The sequence below is a fragment of the Camelus bactrianus genome, chromosome 20 (assembly GCF_048773025.1).
Source record: "Camelus bactrianus isolate YW-2024 breed Bactrian camel chromosome 20, ASM4877302v1, whole genome shotgun sequence".
Lineage (NCBI taxonomy): Eukaryota > Metazoa > Chordata > Mammalia > Artiodactyla > Camelidae > Camelus > Camelus bactrianus.
In genome coordinates this window covers 25959986-25987631 of record NC_133558.1, presented here as the reverse complement: position 1 = coordinate 25987631, position 27646 = coordinate 25959986, and the positions used below count along the sequence as shown (strand labels likewise).

Sequence of the window (27646 nt, the reverse complement as noted above, 5' to 3'; positions counted from 1 at the left end):
GAGTAAATATGATATGGCTTGTTTTCAGCATAGCCAAATTGAAGCCATTGCTTTGAGGCTAAGTAAATCATACGAAGTACAATTTTTCTGACTCATATCATGGTGTAATGAGCTGATCAGCCATGACTTGATCAAGCATGAACATGGTGAAAAAGCCAGTTTGACTGTTGACTGACCGGTGCAGTGGTAGCATAGAGAACAGGTCTTTCCCTGTAATCTGCTGCTTTGCCAGCCTTAGACTTGTGGCCACATTTAAGGAAAGAAACCCAGATTAATGAGATGATATTCTGAATACTGAAACAAAATAGGACATATGTTTTCTGTATGTAGCACTTTCTTGGCCCAGATATTCTTAAGTAACTGTTGGAAAATTGCTGTAAAATACTTAGAGAATTGGTCCCATTGTATGAGCCTTTATGGTACAGTGTAACCTCTGGTTGGGGGACCACATGTTAGAGTCACATAGGGGCCAGTTTTCCGGTTTAAATTTCAGCACAAAGGATTTACTGGAGGTATTGGGAAGATTTCATGACAGAGCTATTTAATACTAGAGAAAGTTATTAGGAGCAATTGTGGATTCTCTTGGCAGGCTTTAAATATAGTTCAGTTTCTCCTCTGTCCAGGAGAGTTTGTGTGGACCTACCTGAGAACAGAAGGACAAACCAGACTGGTCATTCTAGCCCAAAGTTTTTGTAATTCCTTACAACCCAAGAGGAAGCTCTGGTCCTTAAATGACTTAGTAGTTGTTTCTCCTATATTCAAATAAGAGCCACACACCGTTGCTGGACTGCTGACTGCCCCCTGTGTGAAGACCTTCATTACTGAGTTTTGTTTTCATTCACACTAAACATTTTCACTTGAGTGGAAATACATGTGCTAAGCCTCAGATCACAGGGAAATTATTTAATGTATAACTCTAAACTTAATATGCTAAGTTAAGTAGTAGTAGAACAAAATAAGTTTTTTTCCCCTTCATTTGTGAAACAAATTATGCACTTCAGGAGAGGTAGGTGCTCATTTCCAAGCTGACAAAATTCTTTCTAAAATTTTTGCATTGAAAGAATTTAGGGAGAAAATAAAATAGTAAATAGAATTTAAAAGATGTTGTAAGATGTTTAGGTATAATCTGCTCTTTCAGCCATTACAGAATTTTCAAGATACCTAATAAGATCATGTACTTCTCTTATTTTGGAAATAGGTATTTTCTATATTTTTGTTTTAATTTTTTGAACTAAGAATATACTGAAAATATATAGCAATTTTTTAATGCAGTACAGAGATGTTTTTAATGCAATGTGAATATTTGACTTTGAACTACCTGAATATTTAAATGAAACAGGCTCTGTTCCAACTTCCCTCTGCATGTATCCATTATGTATATGGAAAATAGATCATACTAGTGTGTAGTTCTTTAAAAATAAAAATAGGCATGCTAACCAAGATGAGCATTTGGACTGTTTATGTGTGTGTTCTTTTTGTGTTCCAGCTCAACTTAACCTTTTAGTATCTGAACTTAGCACATGTTAAGATTGTCTTAACTCTACAGACTGCCGAATGCCTGTGTGGAAAGCAAATATTTGTATACCTAATCACTTATTTCCATCAAATTCCTTTATTATTTTACAGGTGAAATTTTAAAAATATATTGGTTTTAAGACAAAATAACCTTAAAAACTTTAAGTTAAGAGAGAATTTGTGATATTGCACAACTCTTGTAAGTGTCAGAGAAATAATCATGTAATTGTATCCACTCTATTTGTTAAAATACAGGACAAAGTTAAGTCCATTCTATCCCTGGAGATTTAGTTGTTTGGTCATGCTGACTATGCTAATCTTTTAAATAATGAACAGATTTCTACATGACTCCAAGCTTCCTAAGAATAGATGCAATGATTGATTCATCAAACCCTCCTCCCTTCCTTTCTTCCTTCTTCTCTCCAAATTTCTCTTCCTTTGGCCCACTGGTTTTGTTGAATGCCTGTAGACTCCTAGTTACTGTGATCTAGTTGATTCTGGATTGATTAAGACAGAATTTCTGTCCACAAGGAGAACACAGTCTTATGGGTCAAGTGGACAAAAAAAAAACAATCACTTATTAATTGGGTGGAAGTGTAATGAGTGGAGGAAGGACGCAGAAGAGGAGCCTCAGTGCTTTCGTACAATGGTGGTGGGAAGTTGAGAGTGACTGTGGAGAAGCAATAGTCAGAAAGAACTGTGAAGAGCAGGGAGTAATGGAACTGAGTCTGAGACTTGGAGATTTAGGTGTTATACAAGCCAGTACTTGTGAGGAAAGAAGGAATTTGGTTGAGACAGATGGTTGGAGGGTGAGATTTCTGGGTAGTGGGGCAACTTGACTTTTCACACAAACAACTTAAATTAAGTATGGATGACTATGTGGGAAACTTATGGGGAACTGGAGACAGGTCAAAAGACTAGAGAAGGGATAATGTGGAGGTAAGGGGAGGTGACACATGAAAAGTATTCTGGGTCATGAAAAGCCGCATATGGCCTACAGAGAAAACTAGAACTTATCCTAAAAGCAATCAGAAACTACCAAATACTTTAAATCAGAGTGGTGGCTCAGTTATATGTGTTATATAAAAATCATTCTGGTGGCAGTGTAGGGAGAAGATGGATTGGAGGGACCCAAGATCATTTAGGATGCTATTAGTGTAAGGCAGGGTTTTCAGAGGCAAAGGCAGACTAAGGTCCAGGCAAATAGTACAAATAAATGAAACAGGCCAAGTTCAGAAACTGGAGAACGTGGACTTAGGGCCTAAGTAAATACCAGGAGCAGTCACTACTTGGCTTCAACCAGTTATTGCTGTTTGGGAAAGAAAAGACACCCCACCACACACATATACACACCCTATTGCACATTCATTATTTGCTTTTGGCTCTCAGATGAGTGTCAAACATTTTTAAAAACATGAACAGGTCAACACTATGCTGACCAAACAAAATAAATCTTTGGGCCAGATACAGCCTAAGCCAATATATCACTGAAGTGTGTTCTTTTGAACAATGATCTTTGAAAAATGAGTTCTGTGGTCAAATAAATTAGAAGCAATTGGAACTTGACAAAACTGATTTTGAAGTTCACAAGAAAAGGAAAATGTGTAAGAATGAGCCAAGACAATTTCGTAGAAGCACAAAGATGAGGAAACTTACCCTACTACATATCAAGCCGTATTATAAACCTATGATAATTAAAATAATGCAGTTCTAGAACAGGAATGGACAAAGAAATTAATTAGATTAGAATAGATATTTCAGAAACAGTCTCATGTGTATGTGAAAATTTATGATAAAGTTAGCATTTTAAATGAATTGAGGGACCATGGATCATTCAATAAATGGTGCTGGCTGGGGAAATTAGCTATCAACTGAGCAAAAACAATGTTATATTCTAACATGCCATTAGCAAAAAAAAAAAAAAAGTAAGATGAATTAAATAACAAATTGTGAAGCAATAAAACAATAAATAGAGGAAACGAAGAAAACATATTTATGATGTTGGATAACAGAAAGCCCTCTTAATGACATAAAATACAAGAAACAAATTTGACTTAATCAAACTAAAAAGAAATCTGGACAACAAAAGCCACCATAAATAGTATTAAAAGATAAGCTACTCTCTGGAAGAAAATATGCAACATAGAACAGGATTAATATCTATAACATGGAAATAACTCTTGCCAGTTAATGAGAAAGATGAACAATCCATTACAAATTTGTCAAAGGACATGAACAAGCAGTTCTCTGAAGAGGAAATATAATTAGTCAATAAACATGAAAATATGCTTAATATGAATATGAAATATGAAAATATGCTTAATCACATTGCAGTCAGATAAATGAAAATTAGAAATATGAGATACTTCTTCCTCTCACTAAATTGGCAAAATAAAACTTTGGTAATGTAAGAGTAAGTGAGAGAATGAGAAAACAGGAACTCTTCCACTACAGATGTGAGCGTACATTGGTGTGGCCACTTTGCAGGACATCACTGTCAGTATCTGTCACAACTGAAAGTATACCTGCTCCATGATACAGAAATTTCAGTTCGAAGCATCTACTTGTAGAGAAATAGGCTGTTGTCCCTCTAGCATCATCTGCAATGGCAAGAAACTGGAAAGAATCCAACTGTTCATCAGTGAGGGCTGGTTAAATGAGGTGTCCATTTATGCTGTGACATGCTGTACAGACTTGGAGCATGAAAGAATGCTGTGTATCTACTGATGATATAAGACGCATTACTGAGTGAACAAAATACATCACCCAAGGATTCAGAGAGTACTAAACCAGTTATTTAAAAAAGGAAAAAGACGTAAAACAGTTCTGTATGTGAAAAAGTCTGAAAGTATGCCTGCAAAAGGGGTAACAGGAATTAACTATGGTGAAAGTTTGAGGTTGGGAGAGGGCAGTTTTGTTCAAGGGGGACTTACTTTTAGATATAATTTAAATTTTAATAAGCTTGTATTCATACACTTATGAATTGTGTAATCAAAAATAAAAGTATTTTCAGTGATGAAAGAAATTTGAACTTGCTTATTTTCTAAGGAGGAAGCAGTCAACAGAAAGGAAGGAATCAAAAACACAGGAGAGGGGTATTTGATGGAGAAAGATCCCCGGAGAGGTAGGAGAGAATACAATCTAGAATTTAGTTGGAAGAGATAAGCCTTGAATGGGAGGAGGACCAATCCTCTGGGATCACTGAGGAGGAGGAAGGGATGAGGCTAATGGAGATAAATTTATATATGTGGGGGTGGAGGCTGGGCGGGGAGAGAGGAGCTGAGGAATTTCCTGTATGGTGACCTCTATGTTCATTCTGAAGTAACAGCATGTCCCCCACCACCCTCATGTCCTGTCTTCCTCACTGTGGATATCAGTAAACGTGACTAACTGGCTTCTCCACCTGTTCACCTCAAGCCAATTTAATGTTAGTATCTCATTACTCTTGGGCTCTTGCCTCTTGTTATCTTTGTAAAGAGTAACTCGTTACTACTGCATGTGCTCCCAAAAGTCCTCCCATCATATGCTGAGAGCAGCAAGCTCAGAATAACGGGCCAAATCAGTGAACAGTTCCTCTTGTTGGAAGGAACCTGGGGGATTGCTTTCAAATGGCTTGCTTTAATTCTCCTGTACCCCATTTTATACTCAAGAGTATTTGTCTCCTGTGTATCCAGAGGTCCCGTTTCCAGCTTTCTCCCGAGGGAAGTCCATGAATCCACCCCCCTCCCACCGTCATTCTCTGGAATGTTTTGTTTTGTTTTGTTTTTTGCTTGCAGTCTCACAAAACCCTCTGTTGTTCCCCTTTAAAGTAGGGGAGAAGTGGCTCTGCCCATCATCTTCTTTAGACTTTGAGAGCCTACTAGCCACCCGTTCTTACCTTTTATGTAAAATATATTTAGCCACTCATTACAAGTTATAATCCCTTTGTGATCCTTGGGTTCCAGATAGGGAATTGAAAAGAGTTTTTAGATATCAGACATCCAATGAAATTGAAAAGTATCTGAGTCCTTTCTTCTTCTGCTCTTTAACTTCTGACTTTCCTAGAGGCTGTCCCTGGATAGCTGCCTTCAGAAGAAAAACCCTAATAAGATGAGCCATTCTTTCCTGTTTTCTATGCTATTAATGCCATTACTAACATGTTGATGTTAAAGCATGTCTTTTGTTCCTCTCTCTCAATGGATGACACAGATTTTATGTTATTATTTTTCTGTCCTAACTTTAGCCATCCTAGCTAGCGTTAAGTGCTGTAAAACAGTGTTTCACAGGATTTTACTGTATAATTAATGAAAATCAAGGGACTCAAGATGAAAGGATTATAGATCTGTACTATATTCATGCCTTTAAGATGCTCTCTACATGCAGTGAGCAAAGGTGTGGTTTTAAGATGAGTACAAATGAAAAGTATTAGAACAGATAATTTAATTGTATATAGCTTAATTTGTCATCTTAATCTTTTTATTATGATTAGCCCTCACATTTTTTTAAAAAAAAATGAAGGCAGTAAACTTAATCTCTAAGACTTTTATGTTTTTTTTTCCTATGAACTTCTGAACAAAGCAACTTTGAGATGAATATTTAACTGGATAGGATTCTAATGAACACACTGGATTATTAAGTTTAAAAAAAAAGATGATCAGATTCATTTTATAACTTAATTAGATAGTAGGAAGAGTATTTTATTTGGAATTAGATAGACCTTAATGTTGGTCTTATCACTTACTAAGCGTCATCTTGATCTAGTTAACTTCCCTAAAGCTCAGTTTTTTCATCTTAAAGGGAAGATAATAGAGAGAAGTCTCAGGAGAAATTCTCTAGAGAATGAAGGAGAAAGAGTATGTTTGAGAGAAAAAATAATGAGTTCAGTCTTTATCAGACTAAATTTGAAGTGCTACAGAAAAGTTTAGATGTGTAAATTTGTATTGATTACTTTAAGACTAGAGATTTTTCAGTGTATTAAGACCAGGTTATTAACAGAAATTGATAAAATGGTATTTCAACTATACCATTCATAAACTAATAGCAGGATATGTTTCTCACAACATTTTGTGAACACTGTTCTCTTCCCACAGTGGCTCCTAGGAGTGCCCCTCCTAGGATGTCTTCTCCACCAACACTGGCCTCCCCTGCTGCTCTCATGTCCCTCTAATGACCACTACTCACCCTTGGACCCCCACCCACCTGTATCAACTCTTTTTATGGCCTACAGGATGAACAGTCAGCTCAAAAATAGTCTGGCCCATACTTTCTGCCTGGTGTTCTGTTCCTTTCCCCTCATTCCTTTATGAGTGATTCCAATCAGGTCACAACTTTATATCTCATTAGATCCTGTGTATGCATGATGTAACTAAAACTATAGTGAAGAGTAACTAGAAACTTCTTGAGATATATTTTTAGTTACCTTTCTGTTCACAAGGACAAATTTTCCAAGAATGTGAAAGATGTCTTCCATTTCACACAAAATTTAAATCAAGTTAGAAGATCTTATTTAGCAAATAATCTTGAGACTGAAAGTTTAGAGAAGAAGGCTTGTAATTCAAATATAAACTAGAGCTCCATGTGGTCCAGTCTGTGTATAGTGTCATTTTGAAGATACACACAAGTCAGGTTGTTTTCAGGCTCTCAGGCAAATGCAAGGGGTAGGAGAGTGAATTTTTAATGTGTTGCAGACACCTTTAACATCCTTTCTCCACTGCTGCTTTTCTCAGCAAGCATCCCCCACACCAGCAGTAACTGCCTGCTGCCCTCCCCCGCCACTCTGCAGTTCTCATTTTCCCCCTCTCCACTCTCTTTCAGAAGTCTTCAGATGACTCATCCCTGCAAGGTAGGCCCTTTGTCCACCTCTCAGCCTACATTCCTGGATTTCTGTTTCTACAGCTGGAGCAACCAAAAGCTCCATTCAGTCTTGAGAGGAAAAGAATGGAATCCCCAGAAAAATACAGTTTTCTCACTTTGCCTTTCTAGGCAGAAATCCTTGTAGACGAATTTTTATAAATTCTCCATCTCTCTACAGACACAGTTATAAAGAAGCCATTTGGGCTTTTTTTTTTTTTTACACATAGATTAATGTGTAAATTGGAAGATTATATAGGCATAATATATGCACATGCTTATATATTTGAAGATACTTGTCTTGCTAATTATTTTGCACTGTAAGCTTTTTTCCCCTATAAATTCACATAGCACATGGTGCCAAGCTTTCAATATCATATAATGAATGCTTTAAAATTGTGGTTGATCAATTTACTGACAGAGAACTCAGTGTTACAAGTTTAGGGAAAAGTGTTTTCTTTTCTTTTCTTTTCTTTTCTTTTCGGTATCCTTTCAAAATATACACAGAGTAACCAGTTCAGACTTTATGCAAGATTCTGCCCAAATAAATTTCTATAGACAAAGGATTTTTCCACATCATTGTATAAAACTTTTGTTGTTTCATTTGAGTTGCATCCTTAGATGGTCATCTGAAAATGATTATGTATTTAATGACTCTTAAGTGTTTATTCTCAAGGGTCACAGAAAAAATATCTGTCATAAATGCTACAGTAAATGCATTTTTCATAATATAAATAAGATAAAAGTAAGTGTAGCCTTCACTTTTAAACACAGTATACTGGACTTAAAACTAAAACATATTTCAGCACTGGATTGTGTTCAGAAGGGATCATTTTCTTCTGCTGAAGTTTCATGCATTTCTGTTATGTTTCCAGGGTTAAACTGCTTATTACTAATACTGAGACAAAATGGTTTCTTCAGAAACTTAGGAAATAATAAACAACCTCGTTTAGAGAGCACTTAGGCCTGGATTTGATCCATGAACTTATGGATATGAAGCCAGTTGGTGTGTTTAAGATCTCGAGGATCCTTTCAAGGGAGACTGTTTGGATTATGTACCCTATGGTGTGTTTGCCTCTTGCAAAGTTTGGTTTGAAGTAGTTGGGACAAGACTGTGAACAAATCCCTGAGAATCGTAGAGCTGGAAAGGAACTCAAAAGGTCCTTCTCCTCAGCCCTTGTATCCAAGGAGAAGAATTTGCGAATCATTCAAGGCAGATGGTTGCTGATCCTGTTTTTGTGACACATCCAAGCGTGGGAGTCCTGATTGTGCCAAAGTGACTGTTTAAGAAGAAAGCACCCAACATTCTTGTTTTCTTATCACATTTTAAAACTTAGAAAATGTGAGCTATGATGGGAGAGGGACCCAGTCTGGTTCTTGAGTGGTTGACATGCGAGGCGGTTGCCTATGACATTTCAAAATCTGGAAGATTTTTCTGTGCTCACATCATTCTTATATTTAGTTGAGTTTAGTTTTGTTTTTTTAAATCATAGTGTTACTCTCTTAACATTATCTGAGTTACTTTATACCAGCAGTTGCAAAATTCAAAATTCCTTAGAGGGCAGGCAGCTAATCTGAAGTAAACCAATGAAGGCAATATGGGAGTGGTGGTTTCTGTGCCTGAACTGGGGAGCAGAGGTCCCAGGGGCTAAGATCATTTAGATTGAATTAAAAAAAAAAAAAGAAAGATAGCACTGTACAAACAAAATGCTCTGTTGGCTGAACTTGGCCTGTAAGTTTATTTGTGACCCTGATCCAGTGTGCCCAGTGGGCCCACAGGCACTTATAAAAAGCTTTAAAAGATTATCCCAAGAGTATCAATTACCACTTAATCTACATTTGCTGTTTTATTTTTCTGACAAAAACACATTTTGAATGTGTAAGTTAATTATATTTAATCTAGATATTCTTGCCTTGGACATTCCTTTCTAAAAAATAACTAATGATTTGTTTAGGTCCGCTAAGGTTAGCCATGTAACCCACTTTATTCCTGTATCAGGATTTACAGCTGAATCAATACATCATACAAGTGAATCTTTAAATCATCTTAGAATGATCTTGCCAGAACATGCTTTTACAAGGGATGTTGTCTGAACCAGGGGAACTAAACTTGCATGCCTTTAACCAGGACTTCCGTGACATACCTCAAGGGGGTGTGATTCACAGTATCCACATGCATGAACGGAGCCCTCACTGCGCAGCTGTGGGGGAGCAGTGGCATTCGTGTGGACCACACTGCAAATGGTACCCTGTTACCATGCAGTGATGCAGCCCTGCCCTCAGGTCTCAGCTGGTATACATTTGAGAAGTTACTGAGTTTAAGACCATAGGGAGTTTGGGGATTGTGGCAAACTGGAGAAGACATGTCCCACATAAAGGCATTCACATTAAGATAAGTTTAAACATTCCTAAAGGCAGGATTCGCTGCTACCTTGAGACCGCTTGTCTAAACTGTGGTGCAAAAGATGTTTTTCAGATCACTCAAGGAATCTGCATTAGTTAGGACTCTTTTGGTTGCATACAATAGAATTCCAACTCAAATAGAAGAGAGGATTTCCTGACTCACATAACTGGGTTAGCTAAGAGAATTGAAGAGAGGGGGGCGGTGCTACAAAAATCAGAGTTGTCACTGTTTGAACTAGGTACATGACCAGGCCAAGATTCCTTCTCCACCTGTCTTACCCGTGCTTAGCCCTGCTTCCCTGTGCAGGAGGGCAGAGGACACAGCCTCTGGCAGCTATGGTTCAAAGACCCCTGCAAAAAGAAAGCTTTTTTCCTTTCAAAATTCATATGGGACAGACTTCTGTTTGCTCTACTTGAGGCATGTCATCAGCCTCTTAGAAGAGTAGCTGTTGCAGACTGGGCAGGCATTGTGGGGACTATGGTGGAGTGTGGTGGTATGATTGGTCAGGCCTGAGTCTTGTGCCCCCCACACTTGCCAGTTCCTCATGAGCTTGAAGACAGGAGTGGAGTGTGGGGAGGAGGTAAGGGTGGGGCTACCACCAGAAGAAGAGGTAACTAAGAAAGTTTGCTGGGCAGAAAAATTTAGCTTTCTAAGTCTACTGCCTTCTCAAGTTTCCCCAAAGGGTAGGTCCCCTCACTTTTTTTCTCCCTCCTTCTCCTTTATAACAAAGGGATGCCCGATGACCAAAATTTGCTAGAAATTTTGCAAGTTGTTTGCTCATTTGGCTTAACAGATGGGAAGATTATTTTTATTTATAGCAAAACTGTTGTGTTAATTATGAGTTGCTACTGTTTTTGGTTCAAATTCTTCTTAAAAATTCAAGCTGCTGAATTACGCATCAGAAATATTCTGGAAGTGAAACAATTGAGTCACTTACCCTAGTTTCTGTAAAAGACAGTGGGCTGCCCCGGAGAGCTGCTTGAGGCTACTTCGGAGGGACTTTATTCTAGGAAGAGGGCAGCAGTGGACAGAAATGAACTGTTCTGAGAATTAAAAAACAAATTAAAATTAGAGAATTTCAGCTACTTGGGCTCTTAGAATTGCGTGAATGGCAAGATGAAGTAATATACAGGGGCCTTAATTTTGATAATTCTGGTCCAGATTAGTCTTATTGACATAAAGATTTTTAGCCAAATTAAACATAAATATGGTACAATTTCTATTTGGTTAATAAATTCTATTCTTAGTACTTACTGGTTTATATGTGTTTTCTTGTAAACTAATTTGATTTGTTCTTATAAAAGATTTTTTTTAATTATGAATATATATTTTCCTGGGATTATTAACTTTTTTCAGGTCCAACTGCATGGTCTTTTAAAGTCCCACCTCACTTGCCCCTCTGCCCTCAAAAATGAAGGCAGCCCCACCCAGAGTCTGAGTCCATCCTGCTCCTGGATCAAACAGCTGTTTAAGCAGAGTTCAGATATCTATTTTCCAGAAATACCTTAGAAGGGATTCTTCTGTTGGACAAAAAGTAGTTAGAAAATCTCTAACGACACCGATTTTCCAACTCTGGTTATCTCCTCAAATTTGAGGGACTATAGTATCATTTATTTGGTTCAGGGAACTAAATTATCATCACAGTGATAATTTGTTGTTGGTTACTTTGATGTAGATGCCGTATAAGGAGATTCTTACAGCCTCCTCATCTAGTTCAACAAAATGAAGTCTCACTTTATGCAGACACTTCTAGACAGTCATCTTCTATTTGGGGTCTAGTTAAACAAATAAAGAGTAATAAAAGTGAAAAACTAAACTAAAGTGGTTTGTATTTTTCTAGTGTATGTGTGGAATAATATTCCAGTTTATAATCCGCAAGAGGGAGAATCTGTCTTTCTGTTTCATTCGTGCAAATATTAAAATGTAAGAAATGACAATATCTTAGCTTTGTAATTTAAATTTCTAGGCAAAATGCATTTTTCAAAAGGAAGAAAAAGATTTCTGCAATGGAGCTTTCATCTGATCATCAAACTCTGGTTTATAAAGCATTGATTTATTTACATAAATCAGGACTGTCTCTAGCTCGGATGAATTAGGCAGTAGCCTGCATTTTTTATTAGTTTAGGAAGCTCAGAAATATTTCTTACCAGCAATGTGTATACCATTGTTCATTGCTGAAATTTATCATTTGCTTTTCATTACTTTTATTAATTACTATTTTCTGTTTCTGTGTTTTAAAAATACTACTACCAAGGTGTTAAAACACATCTAGTTACTAACAACTTGGAATAGATTCTTCCTTACTATTTTATTGTTAAAAGAGCCTCATTGAGATATTATTCATATACCCTAAATTTCACTTTAAAGTATACAATTTAGTAGTTTTTAGTACAAATCTGCAACCATCAATCACCATTATCTAATTTTATAACATTTTCATCATTCTCAAAAAGAAGCCCCATACCACACCCATTAGCCGTCACTCCCCAGATGCCTTACTCCCAGCTCTGGCAACCACTAATCTACTTTCTATCTCTTTGGATTTGCTCATGTTAGATATTTTATATAAATGGAATCCTACAATATATGACCTTTTATAACTGGCTTTATCACTTAATGTAATCATATCCCATGATACGAATATGACACATTTTGTTTATCCACTCATCAGTTTGGGTTATTTTCACTTCTTGGCCATGTGAATAATTCTACTATAAACATTTTTACAAATTTTTTTGTGGACGTGTTTTCGATTCTGCTGGGCTATACCTAGGAGTGGAATTGCTGGGTCATATGGTAACTTTATGTTTATATTTTGAGGAACTGCAAAACTTTTTCAAAACACCTGCACCCTTAACATTGCCACCAGAAATGTATCAGGAATCCAACTTCTCCACATCCTCACAACACTTGTAATTATCTTAATTTTCAGCTCCAGAATTTCTATTTGGTTCCTTTTTAAATCATTTCTATCTTTTTATTAATAGTCTTTTTTATGTGAGATACTATTCTCATGTATTTTAAAATTCTTTAAACATGCTTTACTTTTGTTTTTTGAACGTATTTGTAGTAACTCACTTAAATTCTTTATCTAGATAGTAAGCCATACTACTGCTTGAGGATTGGGCTTCCTCAAGGATGGTTTCTATTCAACATTTTATATCTTCTCTATGGGAAATATGTTCCTATTTCTTTGTGTGTCTCAAAAATTTTTATTGTAAAACTGGGCATTTTAAGTAATGTAATATGACAGCTCTGGAAATCAGATTCCCACCCTCCCCAGGGTCTGTTATTGTTACTTGTTACTGTTGTTGTTGCTGCTGCTTATTTTGTTGTTGTTGTTTAGTGAATTTTCTGGACTAATTCTGTAAAAGAGAATTACCGTATGATCTGGCAATCCCACTTGTGGGTATACAGGCATCCTTCAGTATCCCTGGGGGATTCATTCCAGGATCCCTTGCACTTACCAAAGTCTGTAAATGCTCAAGTCCCATAGTTGGTTTCCTGTATCTGTTGGTTTCAAATCTGTCACTTCAGCCAACCTCACATGGAAATTTTGGTCCACAGTTGGTTGAATCTGCAGGTGTGAAACCTGTGAATACAGAGGGCCAACTTTATTTATTGAAAAAAAAATCTACATAAAAGTGGACCTGCACAATTCTAACCCAAGTTGTTCAAGGGTCAACTGTACATCCAAAGGAAATAAAATCACTATCTGCACTCCCAAGGCAATTGCCAAGACATAGGAAAACTTAAGTGTTCATGTATGGATGGATGCTAATGCATATATATATGCAATGGACTATTATTCAGCTATAAAAAAAGAAGGAAATCCTGCCTTTTGTGACAACACGGATGGACCTTGAGAGCATTGTGCTAGGTGAAATAAGTCAGAGAAAGACAAATACTGTATATTCTCACTTATATGTGGAAACTGAAAAAACAAACCCATAGAAATAGAGAGTAGAATAGTGGTTACCTGGGGCTGGGGGGTAGGGAAAATGAGATGTTGGCCAAAGGGTATAAACTTCCAGTTATAAGATGAATAAGTTCTGGGGAATCTAATATACAGCACAATGACTATAGTTAACAGTACTATATTACATACTTTTAAGTTGTTAAGAGAGTAAATCTTAAATGTTGTCACCACAAAAAAGTTAATCATTTGAGGTGAGGGATGTGTTGATGGATGTGTTAACTAAACTTATTGTAGTAATCATTTCACAATGTATACATGCATCAAATCATCACATTGTATGTTACATGTAATATTATATTACATTATATGTCAATTATATCTCAGGAAAGCTGGGGGAAAAGAGACATTAGGCAGAAACTAAGCAGTATTTGTATAGAGTTTGTAATAATATTTCAATATTGGTTCATAATTATGACCAATGTACAATACTGGTGTAAGATATTAACAATAGGGGAAGCTAGGTGTAGGGTATATGTGAACTCTCTGTACTATCTTTGCAACTTTTCTGTAAATATAAAAAGATCAACTACATTGCCCCTTGAGCAATGTGGGGTTTGGGGCACCAATCCTCCTTGAAGCTGAAAATCGAAGTATAACTTTATAGTCGGCCCCCCAATCTGAGGTTCTGCCTCTGAGGAGTCAACCGAGGATCGTGTAGTACTGTAGTACATATTTAGTGGAAAAATATCCACTCATGAGTGGACCATACTGTTCAAATACTTATTGTTCAAGGGTCAATTGTAGTCTAAAATAAAAATTTTATTGAAATAAAAAAAGAAAATATTTAAGTTGAGTGAATCCCATTTGAGTTATAGGTCCTTTCTTAAAGAAAAAGATTGATGTGCTGAGACTCCTGGGTAAAAAAGGTAATTTCTAGCTACATAGCCATGTATATAGGTATTTCTATAAATGTCTTTTCAGTAGTGTTGAATCAGATTGCTATTGGAATACCTGCCATTTAATACAAATGAAGTTAGCCATTTTGGTATTAAAGTGTGCCATTTCTTTATGCAGTGTCCTGGCAGGTTACAATGGTACCATCTTTGCATATGGACAAACAAGCAGCGGTAAGACATTCACCATCACAGGTGGGGCAGAACGCTACAGTGACAGAGGCATTATCCCAAGGACACTGTCATACATTTTTGAGCAATTACAAAAGGTATGAAATCTTAAGTTCATTTTATGTTTAATATATTCAGCATAAATTTACTGTGGGTGGAAAATTCATTGTGACATTTTATTATATTATATCTAAATGGGGAAATACTGTGTAATAACTCTGGCCTTTACACTTAAGGAAAGTTTGGGATTTTACTGAAGCGGTGGAAATCAAGAAGATGCTTCTCATTAAAGGCATTCTGCTTCAGCAAAGGCTCAAAGGGAGTTCCTTCTGATACACTCATGGAGGTTAAAGAATAGATAATACATTTCACCAACTAATATCTTATATTACCCATTAAAAAATTGAAGAATGTCCTTTTGCCAAAATGGACCTTTATTTTAGCTACTAAGGCACTGAGTAGGATAATGTGGTTGTACCTTTTTCACACTTTTAATAGAAACCCAGAGAAATTTACCACAGTAAAAATCCTATTGTAATTAATTTATTATAAGGAGAAATTCTCTATGTATATTATATACCTCATTTATTGTGTGGTTTCAAATACACATTACCTTATCAGTATTTAACACAACTAACAATATAGGGATCTTTATCCCCATTTTATAATTGGGAAAACTGAGTCCTGAGTTAAATACCTTTCTCTGGGTCCTTATAAGTTGCTGACCTGGAAGTCCATCCCAGGCTGTGTAATGCCAAACTGCTTTTTTTTACCACTACATACCCTGCCTCTGTATCTCAGACTGGCTTTATTTTGTTGGTTGTGTTTGAACAAATTCTACATGAGTCACTTTGCTTCTCTGGATTTCAGTTCTCCCCTCTGTGAAAGTAGTGATTGAACTGTGCTAGAGGATTTCCAACATTCCTACTAGTTTCAACAATTCTTTGGTTGTATTACTTTAGTGTAACAAATGTCCTAACTAGGTCAGTATAACAGTCTTTCCAAAATTTCTTGACTGTATGCTGCTTGCATTTTGAGTTGCAAAGATGAGAAGAAATTGCTGAGATCTGCATAACTCTAATTTCCACCCATAAAGTAGCAATTACCCATTAGTTCAGCTCATCTCTCACTAGCCCAAACATGCCAGCTCTGCATGCCAGAAAATTTGGAAGAGAAAGGGTTGAGTATAGTGTATATGTTGGATCCGAATCCTTTCTTTTCATTTACTCATTTATTTCTGACATCAACTGTTTTGTTTTGTTCCCTGATTTTGCAAATAAAATTTCTAATAGTTTTTGTTGCTGTGAGATCATTAAGTTGGTGCAGGGCGACCTGGTTCTGAGAAAGTGCACTGCTTATGTCATGCGGCTTTGGGCAGTTACTTAATGTCTCAGGCTTGTGGAGTTGCTGTGAGAGTTAAATATACTGTATATAAAGATATTGCCCAGTTCCTGGCAGATAGTAGATGCTTGAAACACGATAGTTACCATAGCCATTTATATATATATGATGCATATATATATATGCATGTGGCCAAATGATTCCTGACCAGTTTCAAAGAACCCTTTGAAACTCAGAACAAAGGAAGCAAATTCCCCTGATTAAGTTAAACAGAATAAACACATTCTTTTTTAATAGAAAATATATTTGTCTCTTTTAAAATTTTGTCTGTGGTTATCAAAATACAGTTTTAAAAATCTAAATGTCTCCCAAGGACCTACCATCTGTTGGGTTCATTGTTTTGTATCTGTTTGTTATTGACATTACTTTAAACCCCATCTCATTCTGAATGATTCTAAATAACTTCCTGGACTGGGAGAGCCCATTGGACCAATTTATAGCCAGGACAACTCCTTGTAAACACGATGGGGTGCAACACGTGCATTATAATCTAACTGAATTGTGGTGCAGCAAGTTAGAGGCAACTTGCCATTCTTCATAAAGTTTGTCCTCATTATATAGCTGAAAAATGCAGACAGGTACTCAGATGCCCCCAGCTGATTGCTTTAGAAGACTGTGTGGTGTGCTCCAGAATCCTTCAAGGAAACATTTGACTTATGCAAAGTATTTATTTCAAGATAAACTAAGAGCTAGTGCCTACTGGGTCCTAAAAATGCCTGTGAGTGTGATAGAAGCACATTTGCAAAGATTTTAAAAGAGGAAAATTGATTCCATTTATTTTAGAAATCACTGCTCATTATTTCTGAGTATTGCGAGATTCATACTTGTTTGGGGGCAGGAGAGAAGGCTGTCTGCAGGAAACATGTGTGTTACATTACAGTCTGGCAATCCTGATCAGTAAAAATGGAGTAATAAGGAAAGGTAGCTGCCACATAGCTCAGTGAATTTTAAGTGTGTATTCCAATAAAAGCCCAGAAAATGCAGAAGCTGGAGGAGCCAAAGGCATTATCCCTATCATCTCAGGGCAATAGACTTGCCATTTGCCTGACTTTTTATTATTTCTTTTCGTTTCTGAAAGAAGAGAGTTTCTCCACAGCAGATGAACGTACAAGTTAGCTGTTCTTTTTGCTTTGCTTTTCCTTTCCTTTTACATTCACATTGTCTATGTGGCGGCTTTTAGAAGTAATAACAAAAACAATAACAGCAGCAATGAAAAACATGCAGCAGTAGTAGCAGCAATGATTCACTGGCGCCTATTAGCAGGCCACACATTTTTAGTAGGATTTAAAACACAGAACCTATTTCTCTGTGACAACAGTTCTGCAAGATAAGAGTTATTATCCCCAATTTCACGATTGAACAACTGAGGCTAAGGATGCAGGATCACTCGGTTATAAAGGCAGATCCAGTATTCAAATCCAGTTTTGTCTGATGCTGAGATGAACTCATAAATGTATGCTAAAATCTCAAACCATCATCTATGGGATATTTCAGATAAATTTTAGAAATATATTGTTTTAAACAGGATCTCAAGATGTTGCTGAATGGTCCACTGTGAGCTTTAACTTGCTTGGAGAATCTTTCAGACATGCACAGTGTGTATGTTGCTCGTGGAACACTTTTTTTCCACAAATATCTTAAGTAATATTTTAGGAAACACTGGATTAGACTAGAGACCACTCAGAGCCTGTCTGGTATTTGCACTAATCCAAGCTGCAACCCACCAGATTATGTTGATACGATGCTTTTACTAAAGGAGGATACTAACATAATTGATAGACGGATTGTCAGCATGAGCCACCAGAGTCACCCACATCAACAGGATTTCCAGCATTTGATTGGGAGAAACTGATTAGTAGAGATTCAGTCCATGCTGTCACGTTCACAGAACACCAGAACATGGAATTTCAGCTGTAGCTTCAGTGTTTTACTATAGTCATGCGCTGGCTGAGGGCTGCCTTAATTTTTCATGTATTATTTCATTTTTATGAAATGATAGTATCTTTATTGGATAGTCTGAGCCATTTTAGGACCAGAGAATCATATTAATTTTGATTAATTAAAGGAGAACTAATTAATCTTAATCTGAAGAACACATAGGGACCCACTATGCAACTTTCTCACTTTTAAAGGTGTAGAAACTAAGGCCTGACATGGTAGGGGCTCAGAACTAGTAGGACTAGGAGTTCAGCTTTAGATTTGCAGGCCACTGTTCTCTCCCCATCTCTGTGACTTGGTCCTCTCGTTTTTTGAATTAACACCTGTCAAATGGATTGTCTTGGATATGGGTGAGAATCCTTTCTGTGAATATCCATTATGACAATCTGCCTCCTTTCTCTTATGAGAAGCAGGACTATAATATTTGCAGAAATGGAAGCATTGGTATTTTGGGAGAAACAAGAAGTGTCATTTGATATTTTGTATTGAAAACTGAGCTTAGCATTTTCTCAAGACTGGAAAAAAATTCCCTGTTTCATTCCATGTCAGAGGGAGTACATCCTTTTTGTCTTTTACCCTAATTACCCTGATGCCTGTATCATTGCATTTCAGCAGTGACCCACAGAAAATACCTCTCCCTAACCAATAGCTGAATATCCCTAATCTGCCACTTGGGCTAGGAAAGTTGCTAAGGTATAGGTAGTGAACTGTTAATGTCCTCTCTTATTATTACCTGATTGATCTAAACTATTTCTGTTCCTTGGAATTCACTTTTCATATCTATTTATTGTCTGTTATCTATTTGTTATTGGATATTTGAATATTAGAAAAATTAAAAAGGAATTATGATTAAAGATGGACACTTTTTGCCACTGAAGTTTTTAAACTGAAGTAACAATTCTGTGTTCTTTTTTTTCTTTTGGTCTGGAAAGTAAAAAATGGTGTGTTATACAGTTCTGCAACTAAGTTTGCTCATTTTAAGTGTATATTGACTTTTTATGTATAACGTGGAACCAATAAAAAATAACAGACTAAAGTTGCTTGTAATCATGGGTGTTGCCAGTTTTAAAAAAAAAAGTTCATGCATATGGTAACTGGCAACTTGAAAGTGTCACGAACTGAAAATGTAAACCATACAAAGTGAGAGAGTAAAGGAGAGAAACTGTAAGGAAAGTAGTGATAAATGAGTTCATCATTCTCTAAGCTGAATCGTTATTTATAGCAATTTAATAATGTCTTTCTCTTTTCCAATCAGGACAGCAGCAAAATATATACAACGCACATTTCCTATTTGGAAATCTACAATGAATGTGGTTATGATCTATTGGATCCAAGACATGAAGCCTCCACTTTGGAAGATTTGCCGTGAGTAGCAGAACAACAAAGAATAGGGGAAAATTACTTTCAGATGTTCCCTTCAATTGTTTTCTTTGAAACTTTGTATGTTTCTGGCCTCAATCATAATTAACAAATTCTGGATAACAGAATCCTTTTGTAATATAATGGATTTTTTTTCAGTTATGACAAATAGACAGTAGTGATGGGAATGAAAATTCTTGAAACTCATTTCTTGAGACAGTCTCTTTTGGAGCTGATACAAGAGAATGCAGTGGATGTTCTTGGAGAGTGGGTGCTGAGAGGATTGATGGGGTATGACAGTACCACTAACTCTCGCCACGCAAAACACTTCTACTCCTCTAATTGTGGCCTTTCTCTGAAGAAGGTATTCAAATTAGGGTTCAAGCAGTAATAAGAGAATCTGAAAGAGAGAAAAATAAAACTTTGTTTCCCCCAAATTCTTCTCTACTATTTTTAAGACTAACATTGACACACACTTGGTCAGATTGATACTGATTGTTTCGTGACTGAACTATAAATAGAGCCTTCAGAGCTTATCTAGAAATGGGTAACTTACTCTGCAAGCATTTATATAACATTTCTCACTGTTTGAATATTTGCCTAAATTAGACATATATTAACTGGTAACAATTCATATACTTTTGTCTAGTCATCTTCAGAATGTTGGTAAAGCCAATAAAATGTATTTTAATATTTTTTATTAAATATTCTAAAATAATTTTAAAATACAGATTAATCCTCTGCCAAAAAGATCAACAACCAATTGCTTATTTTAATTTGCAAAGGAAACAAGAAGAGATAATAAAGAAAATAGGTGATACTCTTTACATGACCTTTATATGTATTCTTCCTTTAATGTTGATTAAAATTTTTACATATCACCTCATGGTAACAATACTTACTAGAGGGAGCTAGGAAAGGGGATTATTGTTAGCACCCTTAATATTTGTGTAAGAATTAGAAGAAAGGAAAGACTACCGACTCCTTGGAAGAAATTGGTTTTAACGAAACTATTGGAATTAGTTTTACAAAATGGTAAAGCTTTCCTCATAGGAAGGATAGAAACAACAATGCTAAAGACAGAAAGGCCATGTGTTGAGGAGTCATGTGAAGTAAAAGCAGAAAGGCCACCTGAAGCCAGCTTTTGAGGGGTTTGAATGACAGGTTTATGGTGTGAGATTGATTTTTATTCTAATAGACTTCTTAACTAGTTTTCTAGCCTCCAGTCTGATCTATATACCACTAGGCTAACTCTTACTTAAAATTATTTTTAACAAGTCACATCTACACCAAAGAGCTTGAAACCTGCTTAGTAATAATCCAGAAATGAAGGGGTTGGCTATGATGAACATGGAGGAGATAAATCAGAGATTTCTAGTGTCCTGTTAGGAAAGAGCCTTTAAGCCACTTGAGAACAAGGACAGTGTCTTAATTCACTCTGTGTCTCTGCATTTCCTAGCATGCCTGGCATTTAGTAGTGGTTCTCAATGCTGGTCAGATTATCTGTATAGATGGTGCTAGCTTTCTACCTTAAATTGTTTCTCCCTCTTTAGTAGCTTTGTCCTCTTGTTGGAGAATTTCACTGACTCAAGTCAGAAGTGCCCTCAGTCACGAAACAGATGTTTTCAATGAGCTACCACACACATACACATACAAAAGTGGTCTGAGAGATTTTCTTCACATTTTGGACTATAATTACATGACAACAAATCTCATCAAAATAAAAATGAGAAGATTCTCATTAAGAAAGAAGATTCCCATATCCCAGTACTGTAGTCTGTTTACTTCAAAATATATTCAATACTTTAAAATTGCAAAACATCTCAAGAGCTGCATAGTCTTTTGGTGTGTGAATAATGGGATTTGACTGGTATAGAATCTGCTAGTTTTCTGGGGATTTTAGAGGATTTGCCTTTCGCTAAGATTATAAAGTAATTCTTTATAATGGAATGTGACTTTGGCTGTACCTGGATTGGATTAAGGGTATGCACTGTTAATCTGGTTTCACACACTCTTGAGCTGGGACAGGCTCTAACTCTGAAATCGTGTCTGTCTGATTGGCTGGTTTCATTGTTATGAGTGGGAATGTCCCCAAACTCTCTGAATACCATCCAAAAATAGTAGGCAAAATGTCTGTTGACCTTGGTTCTCTCCTGTAGTCATCCGTTTGAGAGACAATGACAGTATACACTTTTGATCCTTTCCACATCCTTATACTTGGCTTAACCACATAAAATCGAATACGAGGTCATTTTGATATTGCTCAGTATTAGCTGTCAGTAACAGGTTGCTAACCACTGAGCAACCCAGCTTCCCCCAAATGGCTTGGTGGATGCTCTTCTCACATGTATTCTGCCTTTTCTGTTTCTTTTCCTTTTACATTCTAATGAATTCCATCTCTCTGCTCTTGCAGAAGCATTTGCCTGTAGACTACCTATGGACTTTGTATATATGCTGTCAGGGTACCAGACTAAAGTCAATAGCTTTTTGCAAATATTACTATAGTCACTTATTTGGCAATGAGGTTTTAGATATAATATCAAAAGCATGATCTGTGAAAGAAAAAAACAGATAAGTTGAATTCATGAAAATTAAAAACTTCTACTCTCTGAAAGACACTGTCAATAGAATAAAAAGATAAGCCAGAAGCTCAGAGAAAACATTTACCAAACACATATCTGATAAAAGACTTGTATCCAAAACATTCAAAGAACTCTTACAAGTTAACAATAAGAAAACAGAAAACTCAGTTAAGAAATGAGAAAAAGTTCTGAGCAGACATCTTGCCAAAGAAGACACATAGAAGGTAAGTGAGCATGTGAAAAGATGCTCAGCATCATCTGTCATTGGTGAATTGCTAGTTAAAACAACAAGATGCAACTACACACCTATTAAAATGGCTAAAAAAACCCCACACACACACACAAAAACTGGCAACACCAAATGCTGACAAGAATGTAGGGTGAATTCTCATTCATTGCTGGTGGGAGTGCAAAATGGTGCAGCCCCTTTGGAAGACAGTTTCCAATTTCTTACAAAACTAAGCATAGTCTTACCATAAGATCCAGCAATCACATTCCTAGATATTTAACCAAATGACTGGAAAAAACCTACCCACAAATGAATATAGCAGCCTATTCATAATTGCCAAAAACTGGAAGCAACCAAGATATCCCTCACCAGGCAATGGAAAACAAACTGTGGTATATCCATGCAGTGGAATATTATTTGGCAATAAAAAGAAATGAGCTATTAAACCACAAAAGGATATAGAGAAACCTTAAATACGTATGCTAAGTACAAAAGCCAGTATGAAAAGACTACGTATTCTTTGATTCCAACTGTGTGACATTCTGGAAGAGGCAGAACTTCCACTACAGTGGAAAAATCAGTGGTTGCCAGTGGTTGCGGAAGGGTAAGGTAGATGGATGAATAGGTGAAGCACAGAGGATTTTTTTGAACAGTGAAACTATTGTGTGTGATACTGTAGTGGTGGGTACATATCTTTATGCATTTGTTAAAACCTATAGAATTTACAACACAAAGAGTGAACCCTAATGTAAACTATGGACCTTTAGTTGATAAAACAACAATAACAAAAAGGAATGAACTGTTGATACACTTAGCAACTTGGATGAATCTCTAAGGAATTATGCTGAGGGAAAAAAGCCAATCCCAAAAGGTTATATGCTGTGTGATTTCATTCCTGTAGTGTTCATTAAGTGACATAATTATAGAAGTAGATGGCAGATGAGTGGTTGACAGCAGTTAGGCAGGGAAACGAGGATGGTTATATGAGGCCAGTGAGGGATGCTCGTGGTGATGGACTCTTCTTTATCTTGATTGTGGCTGTTGATAGACAACTTTCAAAATGCATCAAACTAAACTCACACACACACACACACACACACACACACACACACACACACACGTGAATGTAAGTAAAACCAGGACATCTGAATAAGATCAGTGGATTGTATCAATGCCAATGTCCTGGTTGTGATATTTTAATATTGTTTTACAAGCTGTTACCATTGGGAAAAACTGGGTAATGGGTACATGGGATCTCTCTGCATCATTTCTTACAGCTGCATGTAAATCTACACTTACCACAAAATTAAAATTTTAATATAAAAAGTAAGTGGCCATATTTTTATATTTAGACATATATGCATATACACACATACGTGTGTTAGAGCTATTCTGTAATTAGTAATTTAAATGAAAATAGAACTTCTACTTTTGAAAGCCCCTTATGTCATATGATGAAAAGGGAATATAATTAGAATCTAAGTATGTCTTATGAAGTAAAACAGTATAACTGCTGGTCTTAACCATAGGGAAAATAGTCATCTACTTTAGTGTAATTTTAGTATTCCTAAATAGGGATGCATAGTCCATTTAAGGTTCCAAAGACAGTCATGGTTATTACTGTTAAAAAAAAAAGTCAGTAAACTAGTGTCCAGTATTGAAATCTTGGCAACGTTGTGTTTTTTAAATAATTTGTCATCAAAGGAAAAAGTTGACAGATGTTAAATTTAATTCACCACATTTCTAGTATCTAGTGAATATAAAACACTGCTAAGTGCCACAGGAGTTAAAAAAAGTGTCTGACTTTATGGCTTACAGTCTTGTCATGTGGGATCACTCATGTATTCAGCAAACATTTGTTGAGATCCAACTTGGTTCCACACACTATGCTGGGCACCAAGTGTACTGACAGTCTTTGCTTTCCTGGAACTCACAGCACAGTGGATAAAAATAGTACAAAACAGTACAAGGTGGAATATGAAATCATAAGAGAGGTGCAAAGAAGACAAGGGCTTAACGGAGAAATAAATCACAGCAGGTCAAGCGATCAGAAAAAGACTCATAGAGAAGATGGTGCATGAAACAGTCCTTGAGGGAAGGGGTGGGAAGTGGGGCGGTGGAATGGGGCATTCATGTAGAAACAGAGGTAGGGAAGTTGCAAAGCATAGAGCTTGTTCTGTGATAGTTAATAGACCTGTTCATCTGGAACCCAGCAAGGGAGCAAGTGAGAACATTCAAGACTGGAAAGGGTGTGGCAGGCCCTTGGAGATTTTTATTCAAGGACGTAGCATGACTGGAACTACATTTTAGGAAGAAAAATCAGTCATGTAGTAAGACTGGAATGAGATGGGTGGATATCAGAGAGAGCCCTGAGCATCGTGGGAAGTTATTTAGGGCCATTTATGTGGCAGTGGGAGTAAGGAGGGGCTAAATTGGAAGATGTCAAAATCCAGTGGCTTGAAATTTAACTATGTATAAGAATCACCTAGATGATTGTTTGAAATGCAGGTTCCTGGCCTCCACCTCCAGAAAGTTCAAATATGATTGAATAAGCATCCCAGGTGCTTCTAATCCCTTCACTCAACCACCTAGGGAAAGTACATTTTAGAGATAACAGGAAAATCTCTCATTTAAGGGAGTGGGAGTCATAATCCGTGTTTTATGGATGACTAAACTAAGGTTCACATAGACTGTGCTATTTCCCCAAGATTCCATGTCTGCCGAGAGATAGACCAGGATATCAACCTTGGTCAGACACGAGAGCTGGGGGTGATGGTGCTCTTGCCTGGGCGAGTCCTGTTGTACCCTGGTTTTCCGTCTAAGCTCTGAGCAGACTGTGGGTTTCTGGGCTTCTTCAGGTCCCCGGAGCCTTTTGTGTGAGTCAGAGCTTTGAGTCCAGTGCAGCTCTGTCTGTTGTGTGTCAGAAACTCTGCAAAGTTCTGAGAGCACCTGGTCCTGACATCAAAGGGCTCTAGTCTAGTAGAACAGACTCATAAACTGATCATTTCAATCTTAATTAGTAAGTGATAAGATACCCTGGGTTGTTCAGGGCACAGGGAAGGACACTGATTTCAACCAGGGATTCAGAGGAGGCTGGAGAAAAACGCCACCACGTTATGGACTCCAGCCTTAGCTGGGCCCTCAGTCTGCTAAGCAAGATCTTCATGTGCCCAGAGCTTTATCTCTCATGCCTCACAATGATGACATCAAATGTCATTCTCTGTAGTCAAGTACTACATGCCCTAATTCTCTCCGAAGCCAGTTGTACCCTTACCTCAGAGAATATGGAAGCTGTCAAACGTGAATTCCCTTAGCTTCCTGTCTCCCATCCTTTTTTCCCTGTCACCAACTTTCCTCTAGTCTCAGGAAGCTGTTCTTTTGAAAGCCAGTCCTTCCACTTATGCTCTGGACACTCCTTGCATCTGTACCAAATGCACTTGGTTTGGCCTACACATTTTACTTTTCAAATTTTTGAACTTAGTGCCTTTAGATGAAGCATGCTCTCTTTGGTTCTTACACCTACCTATTGCATTACACTTTTCATTTGTGTAATTTTTCTGGCCCCATTTAGCATTCAAGGAGATTCTTATAAGAATAGATCTCAAAGTTAAAACTAACTCCAGCCTTTTCTTCAACCAAGTCAATTACTGACACAGTTGGGAGGCAACCTCTTGAAAAGCTGGGGGTGCTGTCCTGCAGGATGAACAAGTGATCAGTGACCAGTGATGGTCAGTCATACTCTCTATCTTTCATGGGTTGAGCAGGGACTGTGTTCGTAGAAGAATGGTACATTGCCAGTGACCGTGGTAGGGGGAATAGAGAGCCTTTCCAGCCTGAAAATGACACACTTCTACCCAAAGCCTGTCCCACTAGAGTAATAACAAGGAGGAAGCTGGTTTCCTCTATTCTGAATGTCCAGTTGAAAGAGATCATTCTCAGTCTTAGAAATGTCTTAGACAGAAGGTTGTCTTGGTCAGCTTGGCTACCATGACAAAATACCATAGCCTAGGTGGCTTGAACAACAGACACTTACTCATCACGGTTTTGGAGTCTGTGAAGCCCAAGATCAGGGTGCTGGCAGGTTTGATTCCTGATGAGAGCTTTCTTCCTAGCTGCCTTCTCTCTGTGCTCTCTCTTGATAGAGAGAGAGAGAGTGAGTTCTGGTCTTTCTTCTTCTTCTTATAAGGACACTAATCCCATCAAGGGAGCCCCACCCTCATGACCTTATCTAAACCCAGTTGCCTCCCAAAGGTCCACCTCCAAATGCCGTCACACTGGGGATTCAGGTTTCAACATATGAATTTGTGGTGGCGGGGGGATGCAAACATTCATTCCATTACAGAGGTGTTAGCTTTCACCATCAGTTGCCTAATATGTGATGAGTAGAAGGATGGGAAGAAACAGCTGCAGTATTTTCACTTACATATTTGGAATGTAAAATTATATCTGTGATATTTAGAGGTTGCAGTCACATGAGATTAATTAATGACACGAAAAGCATTGTCACTTCAGTCTATTCCATTTTCCTCATACTTTGTATATAAATAAATGCATGCAATTTCTTTTCCTGAGATTCAGAGGTGAAATGCACTTTAAAAATTATGTATTATTGTGGATTTGGATTTTTTTCACTTATTGTCCAGCTAGTCTTTATAATTGCTGTATGAATTGTTTGATTTATTCTGTATTTTTACTACATCATGTTTTTGAAATCTGTTCTGAATTTTTAGCATATAAAGTAAAACCATAAGATTACCTAAAAGAGTTTTGAATAACTTGGGCTTGCCAGGGCACTTTACTGTGTCCTTTAGAAGAATACAGAAGGTTTGGAAACACCTCTAACTATTACAGAAAAAAAGCATTACAATCTTTTGAGACTGTCAACATCATCTATACCAAGCATTCACTATGTTGCAAGAATTTCAGTGAGCTCTTTTTGGGCATTATAAAGAATTTAAACTGTATTCTTATCTTCATTTTACTTACCATTTAGTTGGGACATGTAACACGTATGTGAAACACCTCATGAGACTTCTGCAAAACACAACTCCTCAATTATCCAGCTAATAATATCTATATATGCACAAAAAGGCACACAAATCATTTAGGGCTGTAGTAGTCTCATGAATGGAGCCACATCAACCAATACTTCCCTGTCACAGCTCACTCGATCCCGTCACACCACTGTCTTTGCTCCCATGAGCCTCCATGATTTCCTAATATCACTGGCATATGCCAAGACCTGTTCTGACTGAGCCACAAGCTGGCAGTGCTGCCAAGGTAGGAGGAGTGCTGAGTCTTCCTAGAGACAGTATATATGGGGAAGAGCCTTTAGAATTGTTAGCA

At 37.1% G+C, this 27646-nt stretch overlaps 1 protein-coding gene and 1 long non-coding RNA gene across 4 annotated transcripts in view; one reads left to right on the top strand and one right to left on the bottom strand.

Annotated features, from left to right (window-relative positions):
- The window catches only part of KIF6 (kinesin family member 6), a 298810-nt gene that overhangs the window by 48576 nt on the left and 222588 nt on the right, over positions 1 to 27646 (top strand). For all 3 annotated transcript variants that reach the window (XM_074348648.1, XM_045509275.2, XM_074348649.1), the window contains exons 4-5: positions 14742 to 14889; positions 19386 to 19495. In XM_074348648.1, the coding sequence (XP_074204749.1) occupies positions 14742 to 14889; positions 19386 to 19495 (258 nt within the window). The remainder of the gene's footprint in view (positions 1 to 14741; positions 14890 to 19385; positions 19496 to 27646) is intronic.
- The window catches only part of LOC123613909 (uncharacterized), a 100499-nt gene that overhangs the window by 20158 nt on the left and 52695 nt on the right, over positions 1 to 27646 (bottom strand). Inside the window, exons 2-3 of the long non-coding RNA XR_012501132.1 lie at positions 13216 to 13340; positions 10686 to 10791 (exon numbers count right to left, since the gene is read on the bottom strand). This is a non-coding gene — a long non-coding RNA (uncharacterized LOC123613909). The remainder of the gene's footprint in view (positions 1 to 10685; positions 10792 to 13215; positions 13341 to 27646) is intronic.